This window comes from Macrobrachium nipponense, chromosome 14, assembly GCF_015104395.2.
Source record: "Macrobrachium nipponense isolate FS-2020 chromosome 14, ASM1510439v2, whole genome shotgun sequence".
Lineage (NCBI taxonomy): Eukaryota > Metazoa > Arthropoda > Malacostraca > Decapoda > Palaemonidae > Macrobrachium > Macrobrachium nipponense.
Window position 1 is genome coordinate 49,733,294 of NC_087207.1, and position 19,482 is coordinate 49,752,775.

At 37.6% G+C, this 19,482-nt stretch overlaps 1 protein-coding gene across 1 annotated transcript in view; it reads left to right on the plus strand.

Annotated features, from left to right (window-relative positions):
- LOC135226219 (cryptochrome-1-like) overlaps positions 1-19,482 on the plus strand; it is a 356,750-nt gene that overhangs the window by 270,770 nt on the left and 66,498 nt on the right. Inside the window, exon 9 of the mRNA XM_064265662.1 lies at positions 10,644-10,801. Coding sequence (XP_064121732.1) covers positions 10,644-10,801 — 158 coding nt within the window. The remainder of the gene's footprint in view (positions 1-10,643; positions 10,802-19,482) is intronic.

The following is a 19,482-nucleotide window of genomic DNA, read 5'->3' on the forward strand; positions in this document are numbered from 1 at the left end:
AAGTTTTCTAAAGAGAATTTTCTAATCTCTTTCAACCTTTTCCTTAAGTTCTTCACATACTCTCCTTGGCTTTCCTTTTGATTTTCTTCCCAATTTTCTGCAAGAATCTTCAACGGTCCTCTCACTTAGCTTCCAAAATTCATCTCATTAGGTGAACATCCCATACTTTCTTGATAAGCACTCCTAATTTCAAACAACATTAATGGTAAACCAACATCCCATTCTCTTCCTGACTCAGAACAATACTTTGTCAGCATACTTTTCAATGTTTGATGGAACCTTTCTAAGGCATCTTGAGTTTCTGGATGATAGGCAGTGGATAACTGTTGTTTCACTCCTAACAAATTCATCACATCCTGGAATAACTTGGAAGTAAAGTTCGTTCCTCTATCACTTTGCACTATTTATGGTATTCCAAACTTTGAGAAAAACTCCACAAGTTTTTCAGCAACTATCTTGGCAGATATGTTTCTAACAGGGATTGCTTTTGGATATCTTGTCACAGGACACATTAATGTTAACAAATACTCGTTTCCTTTCTTTGTCTTCGGGAGCGGTCCAACCATATCTATAATCACTTTGCTAAAAGGTTCTCCTCTAACTTCTAACTGCTATAGGTTGTAGGGGGGCTTTCTTGATGGTTTCATTCGGTTTTACAGCTATCTGGCAGGTATGAAACTCACGACAAAACCTGCTAACATCTTTGTGAAGTCCAGGCCAGAAAAAATATTTCATGATCTTCTCCACAGTCTTCCTGATTCCCGTATGTCCAGACTCATGAGCTACTGCAACCACTTGCTTTCTCAACGGATATGGAATCAAAATTTGATGATATTCGCCCCATACAGCATCTCCTGGTATATCTGTAGGTCTATATTTCCTCATCAGCAAACCTTCCTTCAGATAGTAACAGGTAGGAGTTTGTTGCATCTCTTCTTGATCAACAACTCTGAAGAACAAATCAGTTAACGATGCATCCTTCTTCTGCAAGTCCATAGCTTCTCTCTTGTCACTTGACCAACTTCAAGGGTTGAATTCTCAATATCTGCCAACTTAGCTACTGTAGTTTCACTACTGTCTTCAGGAACACTTTGACTACTCGGAGTCTCTTCAGGAACATCAGGTTCTTCTTCTTCGTCATCACCGTCTTCTTCATCTTCTTGGGAAATCTCTTCTTGATCAGCACTATGGGAAACTTCACTTCCCTGGAATAATTCTTCTAAGCAAAAAGGTTCTTCACTTGATCCTTCTTGGGCGTGTAAATCCTCAGTTTCTTCACTTGCAGTCGTAGTCCTCTTCATACTTCTGGTAATTACGTAACTAGGAAACAGGTGGGGGTTATTCTTCTTCAACTCTACAGTAGGACTAATCCTCAATGGTTTGTCTGTCACTACAGGACAAGGAATAAATGGCACACCACCAACTTCATTCCCCAACAGAACATGTACACCTTCCACAGCCAGTGAGTCCTTTTCAGCAAAATCAACATTCCCTGTCACCAATTCACATGACAGGTGTAAGCGGCATATAGGAGTTACTTCCTCTCCTCCTATACCCTTCAAAATAACTGAATCTCCTGTGAGACTCTTCTCCAACTGAGGGTGAGAACCACGTACTACCACACTATGGTTACTCCCTGTATCACGTAATATCTTGACTGGTACCTTTACACTTCCTTCTTGAGTTGACAGCATACCCTCATAGATATATGGCTTAAAAGCTTCCACACTGCTAAGCCACTCACTGCTTGAGGTAACATTTCCACTGGTTGCTAAACATTCAGCTTGTTTAGTTTCATTCTTCTCTGGAGTCTGATTCTTTCCCACACTGCTCTTCGTAGTTTGTTTCACCTGGTCACCTTTCACAACTTGACCAACTGGCTTTGACTGCTGTTGATTCTGGTAACACTCTTGACTGTAGTGTCCTACTCTTCCACACTTGAAACAGACAACAGTAGGTTTCTGTAATTGTCTTGAAAAACTGGATGAGGATTTCACATTAGCTTGCTGAGATGTATTACCTTGTGTACTCTTGGTAGTATCACTTGTAGGTTTCCCATTAAATTTGTTCCTGTTATTTGGATAAAACTTAAAACCTGGGCATTGTTGACTCTGGTACTTGATATTGTAATTACGTTTACTACTGATTTTATTGTAATCTTCACTCAGTGTAGCAGCTTTGTCAAGTTTCTTCACCTCTCTCTGTCTTAAATAGGCTCTTTTATGTTCAGGAATTCCCTTAAGATACTGTTCAAGAACAAGTAACTTCTAACTCATCAAAAGATTTAACTTTAGCAGCTTCTACCCAACGTTTGAAACACCTTCTCACTTTGTAAGCATAATCTAAGAATGTTCCCTTCTCATCTTTTCTTAAATTTCTGAATCTTTCATTGTAGTACTGTGAGGTCATCTGGTAAACTTGTAGGACACTGTGTTTAAGTACCTTGTAGTCTTTACACTGATCAGCTGTTAAGGCTAGATAAGCACTTCTCCCTTTACCAATCAAGACACTTTGTAGCAAAACTGACCATTTATCCTCTGGCCATCCCATACCTGAAGCCACTTTCTCAAAGTGATAAAAAAACTCATCTTCTTCAGTAAACTTAGGGATTAACTTCTGTACTCTCACTACATCAAATACAGGGTCTTGACTACCTTGGTTAGGGTTAGACGGTGTTACAGGTAATGGGAATCTAGCTTTTGTTAATTCCATTTCCCTTTCATGTGTTGCGACTTCTCTTTCCTCTTCTGCTGATTTTTCTTCTTCTCTTTCTCTTCTTTCTTGTTTTTCCCTGTCTATTCTTTTTCTTTCAGCTTGCATTCTCTCTCTTTCAGCAAGCATTTTTAGCTTAATCAAATTCTATTCTGCTTCAATGCATCTAAACTCTAACTCTGCATCACTTTTCTCTTTCTTTTCTGCTTGCTTATTTATGAGATCAGCACATGCTACATTCAACAATTGAGCCAATTCCAACTCATCTTCATCAGTTATTCTACCTGAGTTTATCAATGATTCCATGGCAATACATTTTATTTGTGCCTTTAACATACTAGTAGACACACAACCACCACATGATACTGCTAAAGTGCTCCACTGTGCCTTAGTCAGAGTGGTTTCAGATAAAACTTGGATGGAAGGGGCTGCTAAAATTTCCTGAACCTTGAACTGAGCCATTTTCCTCTAAGTTATCAATTTACAATAAATTCAAAACAAAATTATATGGTCACTCTCCTAACAAAGTATATCCCTAACACCACCAGTATATTCTAGTGATAATGAAATCTGCTTTCCTGGGTCTCTGGGCACCATTAATACAATGTTACGAAGTGCCAAGTACCTGGTTACTACACTTACCATTCATTTCTTGTTACCTCACAAAAGCCAGACACCGGAACCCTCATCACGGGTATTAAACGACTGAATATTCTAAAGGCAACAGTGATCCCTTAACAACTTACCAGTATTGCAGAAAATCAGACGTAAGTTCATCAAAACAGGTGTGAGGTAATCTTGTAAGTAATTAAATTAATCAAAGGGCATCACTCCATCAACAACTTTAAAAGTCTAAGTATTTCCCTGATTTCAGAAGTCTCAAGTATTCCCTGGTTCTAAGTCACTTCAAGTAAATTGAAGGAAAGCAAATCAACAACCACTCTATGTTTCTACCTAACATCAGTATAATCAAATGCAAATATACTGGTTAGAAATGAAATACTTATAAAAATTTTCAATACAAAAATTTATTATTAAACTCAAAGTTTATAAGTGAAATTCACAATACGTATCAGGGAAAATTACTGTTACTTTAAAACAAAGTAAAGTTTAATTAATTCTTGAATCAAATAAGTAAAATTAAATCAAAATTAATTTATCACAAAATTCAAAAAGATTAATTCAATTGAAATTCAAAAGTGTTAGGCAATAAATGAAAATTTGAAATTAATTCACGCTAAACAATAATAAAACTTGAACAGAATTCTAAGTAAATGCAAATTAATTCATAAGTGTTACATTTAATTAAATGTGCAATGATTAAGCAATGAAAATAACTAAGTCAATTAAATTGTGAATGCAAATGAAAATACAAAATAAAAAGGCACACTTCAATAAGAAAATGAACAAGTGCACATACAATGGAACAAACACAAAACACAAAAATTCGCAATGTGTAAAAGTGTAAATCTTTTTCACTCAAAACATTGTAACCAGTTTTTACCAAACCTTCGTAACCATCTGTTATTAGTTATTAGTTAATCACTGTTCCTATCAGTTATTAGTTTCTTACCAAACCATCATAACCATCAGATATTAGTTATTAGTTGCAACTAATAAAAATATAACACACTTTACCTTGGTATACCAACTTCTTCCTTCAAAAATATTTACTTTCACAAAAAACCAGGCGCTGTTACAAAACAATGTTTGTTCAGATTCCACAAAAACACTAAATAACACTAAATAAACTAAAAAATATCAAATATGAAATCCTCAAGTTACGAGTAACCAGTTTTTAGTACGAAATCGTCAACGTTACTTTAAGATTAAAAGTGCTATGAGAGAGAGAGAGAGAGAGAGAGAGAGAGAGAGAGAGAGAGAGAGAGAGAGAGAGAGAGAGGTCTGAACGCCTCGCAGTTCTAAGATATAATGAATCTCTCTTCCTTACGGAAACTGGACAGGGCAGATGACACAAAACATTTTTGGGCAATAACTCTTCCAGAAGCTTCGAAATCTTACGCAATTTTACATAAGAAATGTGTAACCTGCACATGGTTTTGACAAAGACATACACGTATGAGTCCAGTCTCTTAAAAAAAAAAAAAAAAGACACGTACTCTACTCGATCGACTCGGAGCAGAAGGCTTATCACACATGACGACAGATTCCCAAAACACAAATGAAGTCTGGAGGTCGCTTATCAAACGTGTTGACAGAATTAGGAAAGCAAACGGATCTCGGAGACCCTCTAATCTCAAAGTGTTGACATAATAGGGAAACAATCGTAGTTTTGAATGGACAAAGAATATCATTCTCTTTTTACATTCTACGTTATATATATATTCTTTTACATTATGTTATGCGAAATCTGAACACACATTTTAAACATCTTATCTCTAAGCTATCTAGGAATCTGAAGAAATGTTGCACAATTCTACATAACATTTTATACAGTCACAGAGGTGATATATGCATTTTGAAAGTAGCAATATTTAATGATATATATATATATATATATATATATATATATATATATATATATATATATATATATATATATATGTGTGTGTGTGTGTGTGTGTGTGTGTGTGTGTGTATGCATGCACACACACACACACATATATACATATATATATATATATATATATATATATATATATATATATAGATATATTAAAAAATATATATATATATTTATATATATATATTAACCAATGGGTATATAGATATAATAGATATATATATATAGTATATTATATATATATATATATATATATATATTATAGACAGGATATATCTATATATATATATATATATATATATATATATAGATATAATATATAATATATTATACTACAGGTATATATATTATATATATATATTATATATATATATATTTATATATATATAATTATATTATATATAATATGTATATATATATATATAAAACAAGGGGTACAGTCCCAATAACCCCCGATGACTCCCCCCCCCCGTCTGTGTCGTCCCCATCCCCCTGGGAGAGGTCTTGAGGTACAGCCTCCTCTTCCCTCTACTCATCTCCCTCTGAAACAGCTCGTTCCACTTCCTGGTCATCATTGTCCTCCTCTTCCACAAAGATGGCGGTTGCCTCCTCCTCGCCTTCAGACTCATGAACCTCCAGGTTGTCCTTAACCCTTAAACGACGAAGCGGTAAAATAAAAATTCTCCCCCGTGTGCCGGAGGTGTTTCGGAGTGCGCGGAAGCGGAAAAAATATTTTTTTCAAAAAATCACAGCGCGCTTAGTTTTCAAGATTAAGAGTTTATTTTTGGCTCATTTTTTTGTCATTGGTTGAAGTTTAGTATGCAACCATCAGAAATGAAAAAAATTATCATTATTGTATATAAATAATGCGATATATGATAGCGCAAAAAGGAAATTTCATATATAATTGTATTCAAATCGCGCTGTGCGCAATACGGTTAAAGGTAACAAGTTACTTTTTTTCGTTGTAAAGAACACTAAATTGCGATCATTTTGGTATATAACACATTGTAAATCGATAAAAGTAACACAGAGAAAATATTATCACAAAATAATGTATGAATTCGTACCGCGTGGACGTAAACAAATATTTTTTTTCAAAAATTCACCATAAATCTAAATATTGTCCTAGAGACTTCCAATTTCTTTCAAAATGAAGAAAAATGATTGAATATTACTATACTGTAAGAGTATTAGCTTACAATTGCAGTTTTCGACCATATCTGACGAGTTAAATTTGACCGAATGTAAAATTTTTTTATATATTTTTTTTATATGCAATTATTTCGGAAATTAGAAAAGCTACAACCTTCAAATATTTTTCGTTTTATTCTACATGAAATTGCGCACATTTTCATATATAAAACTCTATGAAATGCCTAATATGAAACGGAGCAAATATTCTGAGAATGGGACGTACGCATTTTGGAGATTTGTGGCGGAGAATCCGCGCGCGGAGGGAAGGAATGTTTCTTTTTCAAATTCACCATAAATCTAAATAATGCTAGAGACTTCGAATTTGTTTCAAGATGAAGATAAATGACTGAATTTTACTAGACTGTAAGAGTTTTAGCTTACAATTGCGTTTTTCGACCATTTCGGTAGAGTCAAATTTGACCGAACATGGTTTTTTTCTATTTATCGTGATTTATATGCAAATATTTCAAAAATGAGAAAAGCTACTACCTTCAATTATGTTTTGTTGTATTCTACATGAAATTGCGCACATTTTCATATATAAAACTTTATGTAACAGCTAATTTAAAATGGTGCAAACATTACCACAATCGCACGTATGATTTTTTCGAGAGTTACCGCGCGGATGTAAAGAAAATGTTATTTTTTTCATAAATTCACCATAAATCGAAATATTGTGCTAGAGACTTCCAATTTGTTGCAAAATTAAGGTAAATGATTGAATATTACTTGAATATAAGCGTTTTAGCTTACAATTGCGTTTTTCGACCATTTCGGTAGAGTCAAAGTTGACCGAAGGTTGAAAATTCGTCACTTATAATTTTTTATATGAAAATATTTCAAAATTGATAAAAGCTACAACCATGGGTTGTTTTTAGTTGTATTGTGCATGAAATTTCACACATTTCCATATATAAAACTTTATGCAACGGCTAATTTTAAAATGGTGCAAACATTACCACAATCGCATGTATGTTTTTTTTCAGAAGAGTTACCACGCGGACGTAAGGAAAAAGTTTTTTCATAAATTCACCATAAATCGAAATATTGTGCTAGAGACTTCCAATTAGTTGCAAAATTAAGTTAAATGATTGAATATTACTAAAATATAAGAGTTTTAGCTTACAATTGCGTTTTTCGACCATTTCGGTAGAGTCCAAGTTGACCGAAGGTTGAAATTTTGGCACTTATCGTTATTTATATGAAAATATCTCAAAACTGATAAAAGCTACACTCATGAGTATTTTTTGTTGTATTCTACATAAAAATGCGCACATTTTCATATATAATACTCCATGTAACGGCTAATTTAAAATGGTAAAAAAATTATGTCAAAGTGACGAAATAATTCCTGAGATGTGTCACAGATACTTTTTAGTTCGGCAGGAAAGAAATTCGCGCTTGCGCGCCTGCGTAACGATTGTAAACAAAACAACACCTTGATCCGTGAACTCCCAGCATCCCCCAAGGCGCATGATTCAAGAGTTTTCGGTTGGCAGGCCTAAAAGTATTTTTCCGCGAATTTTTAAAAAATCTTTTGTATGTCGACGTAAAATACGTCCATTCGGCACCCGAGAGACAAAAAATGTCGATGTAAAATACGTCCAGTCGGCGTTTAAGGGTTAACTTCACTTTCAAATTCATTGAGAAGTGCATTGATTGCATCCTCATCCAGAGATTTCTGTCGTCTGGAGGCCATTGCTGATGAATGAAAAAAAAAGCAAAACATTAGAAATGATCACTCGAAGGAAATTTGAACATATGGCAATAATGCTGCATACACCATCCACCCACATATTTACAAAACTATACTAATTAGATAATATGCACACTGTTCTATATAAATAAGGTTTACCTAATAACTTTGTTTTATGAAAAAAAATAAGAAATTTGCACTTGAAGGAAATTGGACCATATTGTAATTAAGGGCATCTCAGCCAATGCCCTGGGCAAGCATGTGATAAAACACACCATCTTCCCACATATTCCAGTAAAATACAAAACTATACTAATTAGTTATTATGCACACTCTCCTACATGAATTTAGTAAGTATTAGCTTTGCTTTTTGCAAAAATAACACAAAATTTGGCACTCAACAGGAAATGGACTATATGGCAACTTGAGGATCTCAGCCAATGCCTCCGGCATGCACATGATAAAACACACCATCCTCCCACATATTCCAATAATAAAACAAAACTCTTCTAGCATGAACATTGTTCAAAATGCAAGGTTTACCTAATAACTGCTTTTTGCACAAAAAAACCAGAAATTGGCACTCGAAGGAAATTGGACCATATGGCAATATATAGCATCTCAGCCACTCCCAGGGTCATGTACGTGATACACACGCCATCCATCCACATATTCCAATAATACAAAACTATACTAATTACCTATTACACACATTGTCCTACATGAATTGAGTACGCAATAACTTTGCTTTTTGGAAAAAAAAAGGCACTTGAAGGGAAATGGACCATATGGCCATATATGGCATGTCAGCCAATGCCAAAGGCATTCACAGGATATATATATCATCCTCCAACATATTCCATTTATTTCAAAACTCTGCTAGCATGAACACTGTTCAATATGCAAGGTTTACCTAATAACTTTGCTTTTTTTTTTTTTTTTTTAATAAAACTAGACATTGGCACTCAAAGGAAAATGGACCATATGGCAATATATGGCATCTCAGACACTCCCAAGGTCTCGTATGATGTACCAAGGTCTCGCATGATGTAGACACACCATCCATCCAGACTTTCCAACACAACAAAGACACATGACTATGCACTGTTCATTGAGAAATGGTTACATGATGACATTGCTTTTCGATCACCTACCCGTTAAAGGTTTGTGCGGGTCGATCTCGACCCGAGCAATTCTCAGATAAGGGGGAAGCACGTGAGGCAGACATAGGCAGGTCCGAACACAACAATGGCTTGTAGACAAGTGACCGCTTGCATGTCGATCACACCTAGATTCGACACAGGCGATGATTTATGGGAAAAACATGTTTTTTTTTGTAGCGACCCATCGCACCTATCCAGGGTTAAAAAGGAAAAAAAATTTCAGGTTGCAACCCTTTGTAGGCCCCATCCTGAGGGGTGGTAGACTCAGTGAGTAGGTAGGGTAAACCCAAGCCCATTAAACCTAGTAGCAGGTAGATCAGCCTCCCACACAATGGGTGAGGCATCATTTATGAAGGAAAGGTTTAAAAGTAATATGTATTTTACTTGGGTCTACAAGCCAAGCCTTATTTTTCATAAAGAACTGACCCACCTCTGTCACCATTCTTTTTTCTGGTGTTAACTTTTCTTTTCAATTATGTTTTTGAGATGAGAGCTGGACCCTACAATGGCAAAGGATGGCCAATAGAGGTCAGGCTAGGAGGCCTTAGGTCTACCTGATGGTTATTTATTTTGTAGTCAGTACACAGCTAAAGCACACGATGCACTTTTACAATCGTTTATGAAAGCTATGATTTTTATATCTTGGAAAAATAAAAGTTGCTTTTAAATTTGGTATACTATTACCTCTAGTACTCGAAATACCTCTTCCCTGGACATTAAGATATAAACATGTACTCAGTTTCCAAAAAATTCCACACGATCCATAGAAATCATTAATAGCATGCAGTAGAATATATAAGATGCAGTGGGTCACTATGCAGTATTAACTGATGGGTCCAAATCTTCATGAGGCATGGGATTTGCAGCTGGGTCAGCCCACAAAACATCCCATATTCATTGCCTAACAGTGCCTCTGTTTTCACAGAATTATTGTTTTATATGGGATCAGCCATTCAAGTTATTAAAGATGTAGTGTCGCAGAAGAAATTTATTGTTTTCAGCCACTCTAGAAGTGCTATAGAAACCGTTTAGAGTTTTATTGAGCAATCAATAAACTAGCAATATGGTGGACTCCTGTCCCTGTAGGCAGTAAAAGAAATGAATATAGTAAAGCAGCTGAACCTGAAACTGCTATGACAAATACACTTATAGACATCCCTATTAAGGGTTCTGTAAGGTATTATTGCATAAGTAAACTGAGCACTGAGGTTTATCTTTCTAACTTATGTAATTTCTAAACATTTTTTTTTAATATTTACCAATTATATTCTTTTCATTACAGACAGAATTACTAATTCTCTTGAATCTTATATCAGTCTGTAGCTTATTTAATGTTTATTTCTTCCCAAAGGTTTTCTTGAAATATCTGATAGATGCTGATTGGTCTGTGTCTGCTGGAAACTGGATGTGGGTAAGCTCATCAGCTTTTGAACGACAGCTAGACTGTTCCACTTGCATTTGCCCTGTTAATTATGGAAGGAGAGTAGAACCAACAGGAGACTACATAAGGTAAAATTTAGAATTTTTCTGTATTTAAAAATTGTGTGTGTTCCAAAGACAAAATCTCTTATTAATTCAAACCTGTCAGTTTACATAAGCTCCCTCCTGTTCTCAGCAGCTTCTGAGACACATTTCCCAAAAAATGAAAAGAACACTCCATCTGGCAGGTATCCTTTTGGTTATTTCCTATTGTGGTAGTAGTGGTAGTTGACTCTTCTTGTTTCGGCCAGGCTTACTACAAATTTTGGATGGAGAGGATAAGCAAATTTTATTATGTAAACTGAAGGGTTTGTATTCAAAATCAGATTGTTTTGTAGAAAAATCATGTGTAACATATCCCCATCAGTTTACATTCACTTGATTAGTGATTCAGGTGGGAAAGACTTTGTTTCAAGGAAGATAATTAAGCTAGGATGCAGATTTAGGAAATGTTCTAGTTTTAAAGCGGGCAGGAAATTATTGTCTTCATGCCTGCAAGGTATCAAGAGTAGAACTAGAACCTTGTAGTACATTAGTGCTAGTTATTTTTTAAAATGTTGGTGAATGAAAATTAAAGTAATTTATAATGACCTCATGAACAAGGCTTAGGACCTAAACAGAAAGAAGTTGAGGATGTGTGTTTTGAGAATGATTAGGAGCTGGTTGTGTCTATCACAAGGCTTTACAGCATAAAAAAAAAAAATTCACTAACACCTCAAATTAAAAGACCTCAATTGACAGGATGCACTGTTAAGTTTGGCAAAAAAAAAAACATTATTATTAATTTGTACTTGTGTTTTTGCACAACAAGTATGCGTGGCTATTGTCTCTCGTAAGTTAAAAGTTTCAAATGCATTGTACAATATACATAGTTTTAATTTATGCTTAAAAAGTAATTGTTCCTATGGGGATACGAACACTCCACCTTTCATATAAGGAAGTTTTCCCTCTATGTATGCACTGACAGCTTTGTACTTACTGAGAAATCAAAAGAATAATGCAGGCTGGCCTAGGGCATGATCTCCTCATATCACCAATACACTTGCCATTGTTTTTCTGGCCTTGCTTGCATACAATTTGCGTACTGGCAACTTTTTGGGCATTCATATTGATATTGTGTAGTGTAGTGTGATTAATTTCTTTTGGTTGTGTGTAGAGTACTGTAGCAGTGATTTTTGAGTGATGTGAAGGCTTTAGGTAAGAATTTTAGTTCAGTAAGTTAAACACATGACTTGTTCTTTGTTCTCAGTAATTGGTCATCGTGGGGGCCAAGGCTGAGGTTATTTTACAGTAAAGGTCATGATAAACCTTGCATAGGTTTGTCACCATTTGTGATATATCTACATGCAGTGTGTAGTTCTTACATGGGAAATAAATGTTCATGAGATACATGTGGAGGGAATATGTGGGTTGACATTTGCTACATACTCGCAACTTCCACACTAAATAGCCCTCCTTAAAACTCAGGGATATTCAGATGCTGGCCCCCTAGATCTTGTTCAAGGCCCCTCATACACACTTAGTACTACCAAGATTTCTGAAAAATCTTAGGGACTCTTGTGTGGAGAAAAACAAGAAATTATTGAAAATAGAATATAAAGGTTGAAATAAAACAATTCTACTCAATAGTATTGATAAACATAAATAAGTGTATTTTGTTTGTCACCACAAATTACCTACAAATACCCCAGATACCCACAAAAATTACATAAAATGGCTCACCCACAAAGCCACCTTGCCTTGCCCACAGATTTGTAGGCAAAACTCCACAAAGTGGCAACACTTGTACACTTCTGTTGTTGCCAAAGTCTTGTCAGTTTTGGTGAATGTTGGAGTAGAGAGATGCCAGAAAACACTAATCACACAAAATATCGCTGAGAAAGGGCAAAAATAAGCCCTGTTGCTACTCACGGAAGGCATCCCTTTAAATGGGTTACGCATGTTGTCCTTTTAAACCAAATGGGCAGGGCTACAGGCCTCGGATGGTTTAAATATCACTTCCAGGCTAAAGTTAGATGGTTATAAAATGTAAATGAGCATAAATGTAAATACTGTTATTTTGAAGGTATACATATTGGCTATTCAGAGGATACATGAGATTGATTGAATGCCTTAATTAACGTGTGATATTATTAACTTCTATTTCTTTTTCAGATTTTCAAATTTTATCTAAAAGGTTCATGAATTTCTCATCTTTTTGCTTTTCTATCAGAAAGTAAAGGAAGCCTTTCTCCTTTCTAGGTAAATTTCCATGTTTCACTATTACCATGTTAAATATCCAGCAATGTGAACAAATCATATACATTATACTTACTGTATAGTACTGTTCTGAGTAGCAGTTTGTGACTTAATAAGAGAGAGAAAGTGTTATGGGCCTTAACAACCAGCAAGAATCACATACTGTATAAGCAACTGACCATTTTTATTGCACAGTGCAGATGGATACTACGCCATGTTGTGCATGTTATGTTCACCCTCTGTATTAGTGGATGAATATAGGTTGGACAAGCTTTACTTATGCTTACAACAATTTCAAAAAGTGTTAATACTTCATAGAAAAGGTTCCTCATCCCTTGTCCTCTGATAAGCACATATTTTAGCCTAAAATGTGAATGTAACAGGTTGTAAGAGGGAGGTGGCTTTCTCTTCGTTTTAGAACATCAACCAACATTTCTGGTGACTAGTAACCACTCTTATCATTAAAACTGTCATGTATATCTATAGTTGACTAAGCATAAAGTCTTTACAGAAAAATAAATTCTTTGTATTTAAGAAACATTGCAATTGTTTAAAAAGTTTTATTCATGCACATGGTTTAATCTATTGAATGTGAGGATTCTAGATAAAGTATGTGCCAGTGAGGTTTTAGATATTTCTATAGTTTATTTTCTTTTAACAGTAACTTCCCATAACAGTGAATATTGCATATAAAAAATGTGCCTCTTCCAAATATACAAAATATTGTAAATTTATGAAAATTGGTTTTGAAAAAGTACCTGGTTTTAAATATTTCTATTGCTTATTTTATTTTAACATTAACTCACCCATAACAGTGATATTGAATATTAAAACTGTGCCTCTTCCAAATATATAAAAAGTTTTGAAAAAATACCTTATTGATATTTGATTGAAACTTTATTTTTTCTTATGTTCTTATCCTTTCTGGGTTGAGAAATTAATAAAAATGTGTTTTTACGTATGTAACTTACCAAGTAATCACATATAGCTGAAAGCTTCCTACCACAGCAATCAAAAAAATTCAAATTTCATTGTGGTGCCCCCATCGCTGGTGTAGGTGAATTGGACCCGCCCACTTTTAGGGATGCTGGGTACCTTTTTTGTGGTGTTTAGCATAATTAGCTAGTAATAGTTCACTATGTCTGATCCAAGCTCTTCAAGCATTAGATATTGTGCGGAGGGGTGTAAAACTAGACTCACTAAGTTTTCTTATGATTTTCACACCAAATGAATCAAGTATAGGGGCCAAGAATGTTCAAGGAAATTAACTTGTCCAGAGTGTAAGGATTGGGATAAGACTAACTAGAAAACTTTGAAATCTCATTTAGATAAGCTAACTAGGGATAGAAAAAGAAAAGCAGCTCTCAGGGCTGAGAGTAGAGCTTCCATAGTGGCTTCACCTAAAGTAGTTAAGGATTTTCCTATTCCTTCTCAACCTCCTATCACATCCCCAGTCCTTAGCACTCCTATACCTTTACCAGTGACTTTGATTCCATGAACCCATGCTTCTAATCCCAACACCATGGTCAGTCTTGATTTGAACTTTGACAAGAAGTTCGATTTTCTTGCTCGTGCGATTATGGGAACTTCTGTCAGATCTGTTGTGGAGAGGTCATCTCTCAAAAGGGACAGTGCAGTGCCTAGTGAGAGAGTTGTGATTCCCGAGGAGGTGACTGTTTGTCCCACAGGTTTTCCTAGACGAAGGTACCTGTCCCACTCCCCTGCACTGGGAAGAAGACATTGTGGAAGTCCAAGGGAGGCAGATGGGGTTTGCCCATGGACAGTTGCCCCCTCCATAGTGCCTGTTGGTCATACCCAGGCATCGACAGAGCGCCATTGGAAAGGTGTCTTTCTCAGTGCAAATCGAATGTCATCGGATTCAGTGGATTCATTTTCCAGACAGGAAATGTCACCGCCATAGATCTTCTGCCTCCAGGCCCCTGAAAAGACATGCTATGTCTGCTGATGGTTCTCCTCCTCCATTTAAGAAGTACTGGGAGATAGGTGACAGTCCTCAGCCTTCTTGTAGCTTCAGCGTTTGTCCTGCAGCTCGTCATTATTGGACTTGGGATAGCCCAGATTCATTATCTGGTGTAGGGCAAGTTCCGTCGCACAGGCACCCAAATGTCCCTGTTAAGTGGCCCTCCTTGGCAGCGGATGCCTCTTCTGCTTCCGAGTGCCCATCTCCTTCAGGCCATTTGTTACCTGCTCCTGTTTATCTGTCTACTCTCCTCAGACTTCTCAGTGTCCGCCTCCGACCACTCAGCTCCCACCTCGGACCATTCAGCGATCATGACAGGGCACTCAGCACCAGTAGTAGGACACTTGGCGCCAGAAGTAACACATATTTTGTCTCCATCTCTTTCTATTCATGAGGATTCATTGTTGGCACCTCTTAAACGTCACATAGTGGGGTTAATGAATTTTCTTAGGTAGAAACCCACTATCTCTCAGAACAAGGATAATACCTTGTCCCTGATTTTGTCTGAAGAGGAAGCAGTAGAGCAAGACACAGCTCCCTCTTAAGCCTGTGCTTTGTTGTTGAAGTTCTTTTTGTCAAACTTCCCTGACTTCTTTGTGCCTGCTACTCCAGTGGCTCCATCCTCTACTTTCCTTAAAGGAAAATCTACATCTGAGGACTGACTTCCCAAGATGGTTCTTTCTTCGTCTTCCAAGAAGGTTCCTCGAGAAGTTGAGAGTGGCTAGCCAACAAGGAGGAGCAAGGGAAAGCTACTTTCATTTTCCCTCCTTCAAAGCTTCTCAAGAAATGTGGATTTTACACTACTGGTGAAGCTCCCTCTTTGGGAGTGCCTGCTTCCTCCCAGGGAAACTTCTGTGGTCTAGTAGACTCGTGAGGCACTCAGCATTTGCTGTGGCAAAGATTTTCTTCTTTTCACCCGAGTTGGACCATTTAGTCAAGAATATTTTTAAATTAATGCAGACAGTGGGTGCTCAGGCAAGAAAGATCAAGGATTGCCCTTTGCTTGCAGAAGACCTGGCTTCTAATTGCCTTGGAGTGTTTTCCTGTGCGGACAAGCAGGTTGCCTCCCTTTTTTCGATGGGTATATTGACAAAGAGAGAACTCTGGTGATCGTTTACTACCAAGGGAGTCACCTCAACTGAGAAGTTTGCTCTTTTATTCTAATCATTCAACAAAGCTCACCTTTTCTCTCAAGACATGGTGAAAGAAGTCCTCTCAGACTTGCAGAAAAAGTCCACCACAAATTTGTTGGGCCAGTCGACCAGACGACCCAAGGAATCTGTGGCCTCTTCATCAAAGTCTTTCTCCCCTTGACAGTCACAGCTCTTTTGAGGGGAAAGAAGTAGACCACAGGCAAGACTAAGGACTAACTTGCGACTTTCCTCAAGACCAGTCAAGAACACTTCCATCAAGCCAGCCACTAAGAAGTGATCCACTTGTTCTCTGTGCCCCATTTGGTACCAGGCTCCTTTGAATTTGGAGGGAATGGAGCCACAGAGGGCCAGAACCCTGGGTAGTCCATGTTTTTAGAGAGGACTACTTAATTCCTCTCAAAGAGAAGTCGTGGTTAGCTACCTCTCCCATAGCTTGAACAGCATACTCAGTAGAATTTGAGAGACATTTGGCCCTCTCCCAGGAGGTAGAAGCACTTATTTACAAGGGAGCAGTGGAAGAGGTGTTAGACCACAGCTCAGAAGGGTTCTACAACTGACTCTTTGTAGTCCCTAAGTTGTTGGGGGCCTGGAGGCTAGTCCTCGATGTCAGTACCCTGAACTTCTTTGTTGTCAAGACAAAATTCCATATGAAAACCAGCACCTCAGTTGTGTCCTGTCTAAACCAAGGGGACTGGATGGTGAATTTGGATATGGAGGATGCATACTTCCATATCCCCATTCATCCAGTCAAGGAAACTTCTGTGCTCCATTTTCTGGGGGCAAAGTTTTTCAGTTCAGGGCACTTTGTTCGGCCTTATGTTAGCCCCTCAAGTATTCATGAGGGTACTGGCCCCTCTTGGAAAATGGCTTCAACTGCTGGGAATCAACATCTCGTTATACCTTGACGATTGGCATCTTTGTTCACCCTCAAAGACACAATGCATGGAGGACTTGAGAAACCTTCATGTAACCCAAGAACTGGGGATATTGATAAATGTCAAGAAGTCCCAGCTTATCCCAACACAGAAGATTTTGTATTTGGGGATGATTCTGAACTCTCGGACTTAGTGTTTTTCTCTCTTGCCTTTAGATAGTCCGAGAGTTCCTCGATCTAAAGTCCTGTTTAGCAGCACAATGGATGAGCCTACTTGGAACTCTAGCATTGGTGGAGACATTTGTAAAGCTCAGCAGGCTTCACATGCATCCGCTTCAATATTACCTCAAATTAGTGTGGTCCAGGAAGACTTGGCCATTTTTTCATCTTCCCCATCTCCCACGAGATCAAGAAAGACCTTCAGTGGTGGTTATCCACAGATAGACTTCAGGAAGGGAAGTCTCTTCGACCCCTGAACCCAGACCTGAAATTTTATTCAAATGCGTTGCATCTGGGATGGGGCACCATTCTAAAAACCCAGAAAGTGGCAGGGAAATGGATGACTGATCAGAAAGCCCTTCACATCAATGTGAAGTTGTTAGTGATTTTTCTCAGCCTTCAACACCTCTCTCCTCTGGTGTCCGGGAAGATAGTAGTAGTGCTTGCAGACAACATAACAGCCCTGTCTTATATTTACAAACTGGGAGGCGCACACTCCTTCAACCTCTACCAAACAGCAAAAGACCTTCTTCTCTGGGCAAATTGGACATTAGATCTCCAAATGTGTTCAGATCTTTGGAGACTTTGGGGCAAACCAGCAGTGGATTTTTTTTCCACTCTTTTGACCACGGCAAAGAACCACAGTCTTACAATCTTTTGTTCTCCAGTCCCAGATCCCCTGGCATGGGCAACGGATACCATGCTACTAAACTGGACAGGTCTAGATCTCTCTGCATTCCCACCATTTGCAATGATAAGGGAAGTAATACACAAATCCTCCACACCAGAATTTCTCCATGACACTAGTTGCCGCATTCTGGCCTAGAAAGGAATGGTTTCCGACTTTGTACATCTACTAGTGGATTTCCCAAGGCTTCTTCCACAAAAGAGGTCACTACTCAGACAGCCAAACTTGTTCAGATTCCATCAAGGATTTCCTTTTTGAAGCGAGCTGCAGAAGTTATTGCTAGATGTCGACAACCTTCTACTAGTAGGCTCTACCAGTCAAAGTGGGCTGTATTCAGAAGTTGGTGTCGACAGGACAGTATAACATTTCTTGAGACCACTAGCCTAAGTTGCAGATTTTCTGCTGTTCATGAAGACCTCCAGAAAGTTATCCGTCACTATCATTAAAGGATATAGGTCAATGTTAAGCTCAGTTTTTAAACACAGAGGCTTAGATATTCACTCTAACCAAGATATTAGCAATCTAGTTAGATCATTTGAGACGTCCAAATCGGAGAGAAAGAGGGTAGTCTGGTGGAATTGGGACGTGGTACTGAAGTGTGTCTCAGGTAGCACCTTTGAACTCCTATGCTCAGTATTTCTCAAGAATCTTACGAAGAAGACTCTCTTCCTGGTAGCACTGTCTATGGAGAAAAAAGGGTCAGCGATAGATAGGAGGATTGGGTTCTCCCAAGGAGACATTGTCTGTTACCTTTCTCTAGGATTTCTTGCTAAAAACGAGCATGTGAACAAGTCTTGACCTCGCTCGTTCACTATCAAAGACCTGATGGACATCCTTAAACCCAAGGAGGAGCTTTAAGCTATTACCTGCAGAGAACTGAAGAGTTCAGAGGTCCTGCAAGTAATCTCTGGTGTTGTGAAATGTCCATCTAGTCCGATGTCAATGGATGCCATTTCGTTCTTTTTGAGGAGTCTAATAGTTGAGGCACATTCTCTGTTCAGGAAGATGTTCTGTCCTCCAATAATGCTAAGGTGCATGAAGTCAGAGCTGTCACCACCCCTCTTGCCTTTAGGCTTAATTTGTTGTTAGAAACGATAAAGCAGTCTACTGTCTGAAAATGTAAGTTAGTATTTGCATTTTTGTACATTGGCTCCTTTGTTGGTGGCTGGCATGGTGATGGGAGAGGAAGCATAAGGAGCACATCTGTCTCTTTACCCTCCTCTATAGTTCATTGTTGGACAAGTAGGCTATGTGCTCGCCTACCGATATGGTAGTCATGAGTTTGATTCTCCGCTCTGCCAATGTCGAATCAGGGGAATTTATTCCTAGTGATTAGAAATTCATTGCTTGATATAATGTAGTTCGGGTTTCACAATAAGCTGTAGGCCCCGTTGCTAGGTAACCAATTGGTTCCTAGTCACGTGAAAATAAACTAAGATATACTTAACTAAGATATACTTAACTTTTAACTGTCCTCTATCCTTGGTTAAAGGTGTTGAGTTTTTGGGAAGCCTGGCGGTACTGGTTACCCGGAGTACCATCCAGGTTTTCACAGGT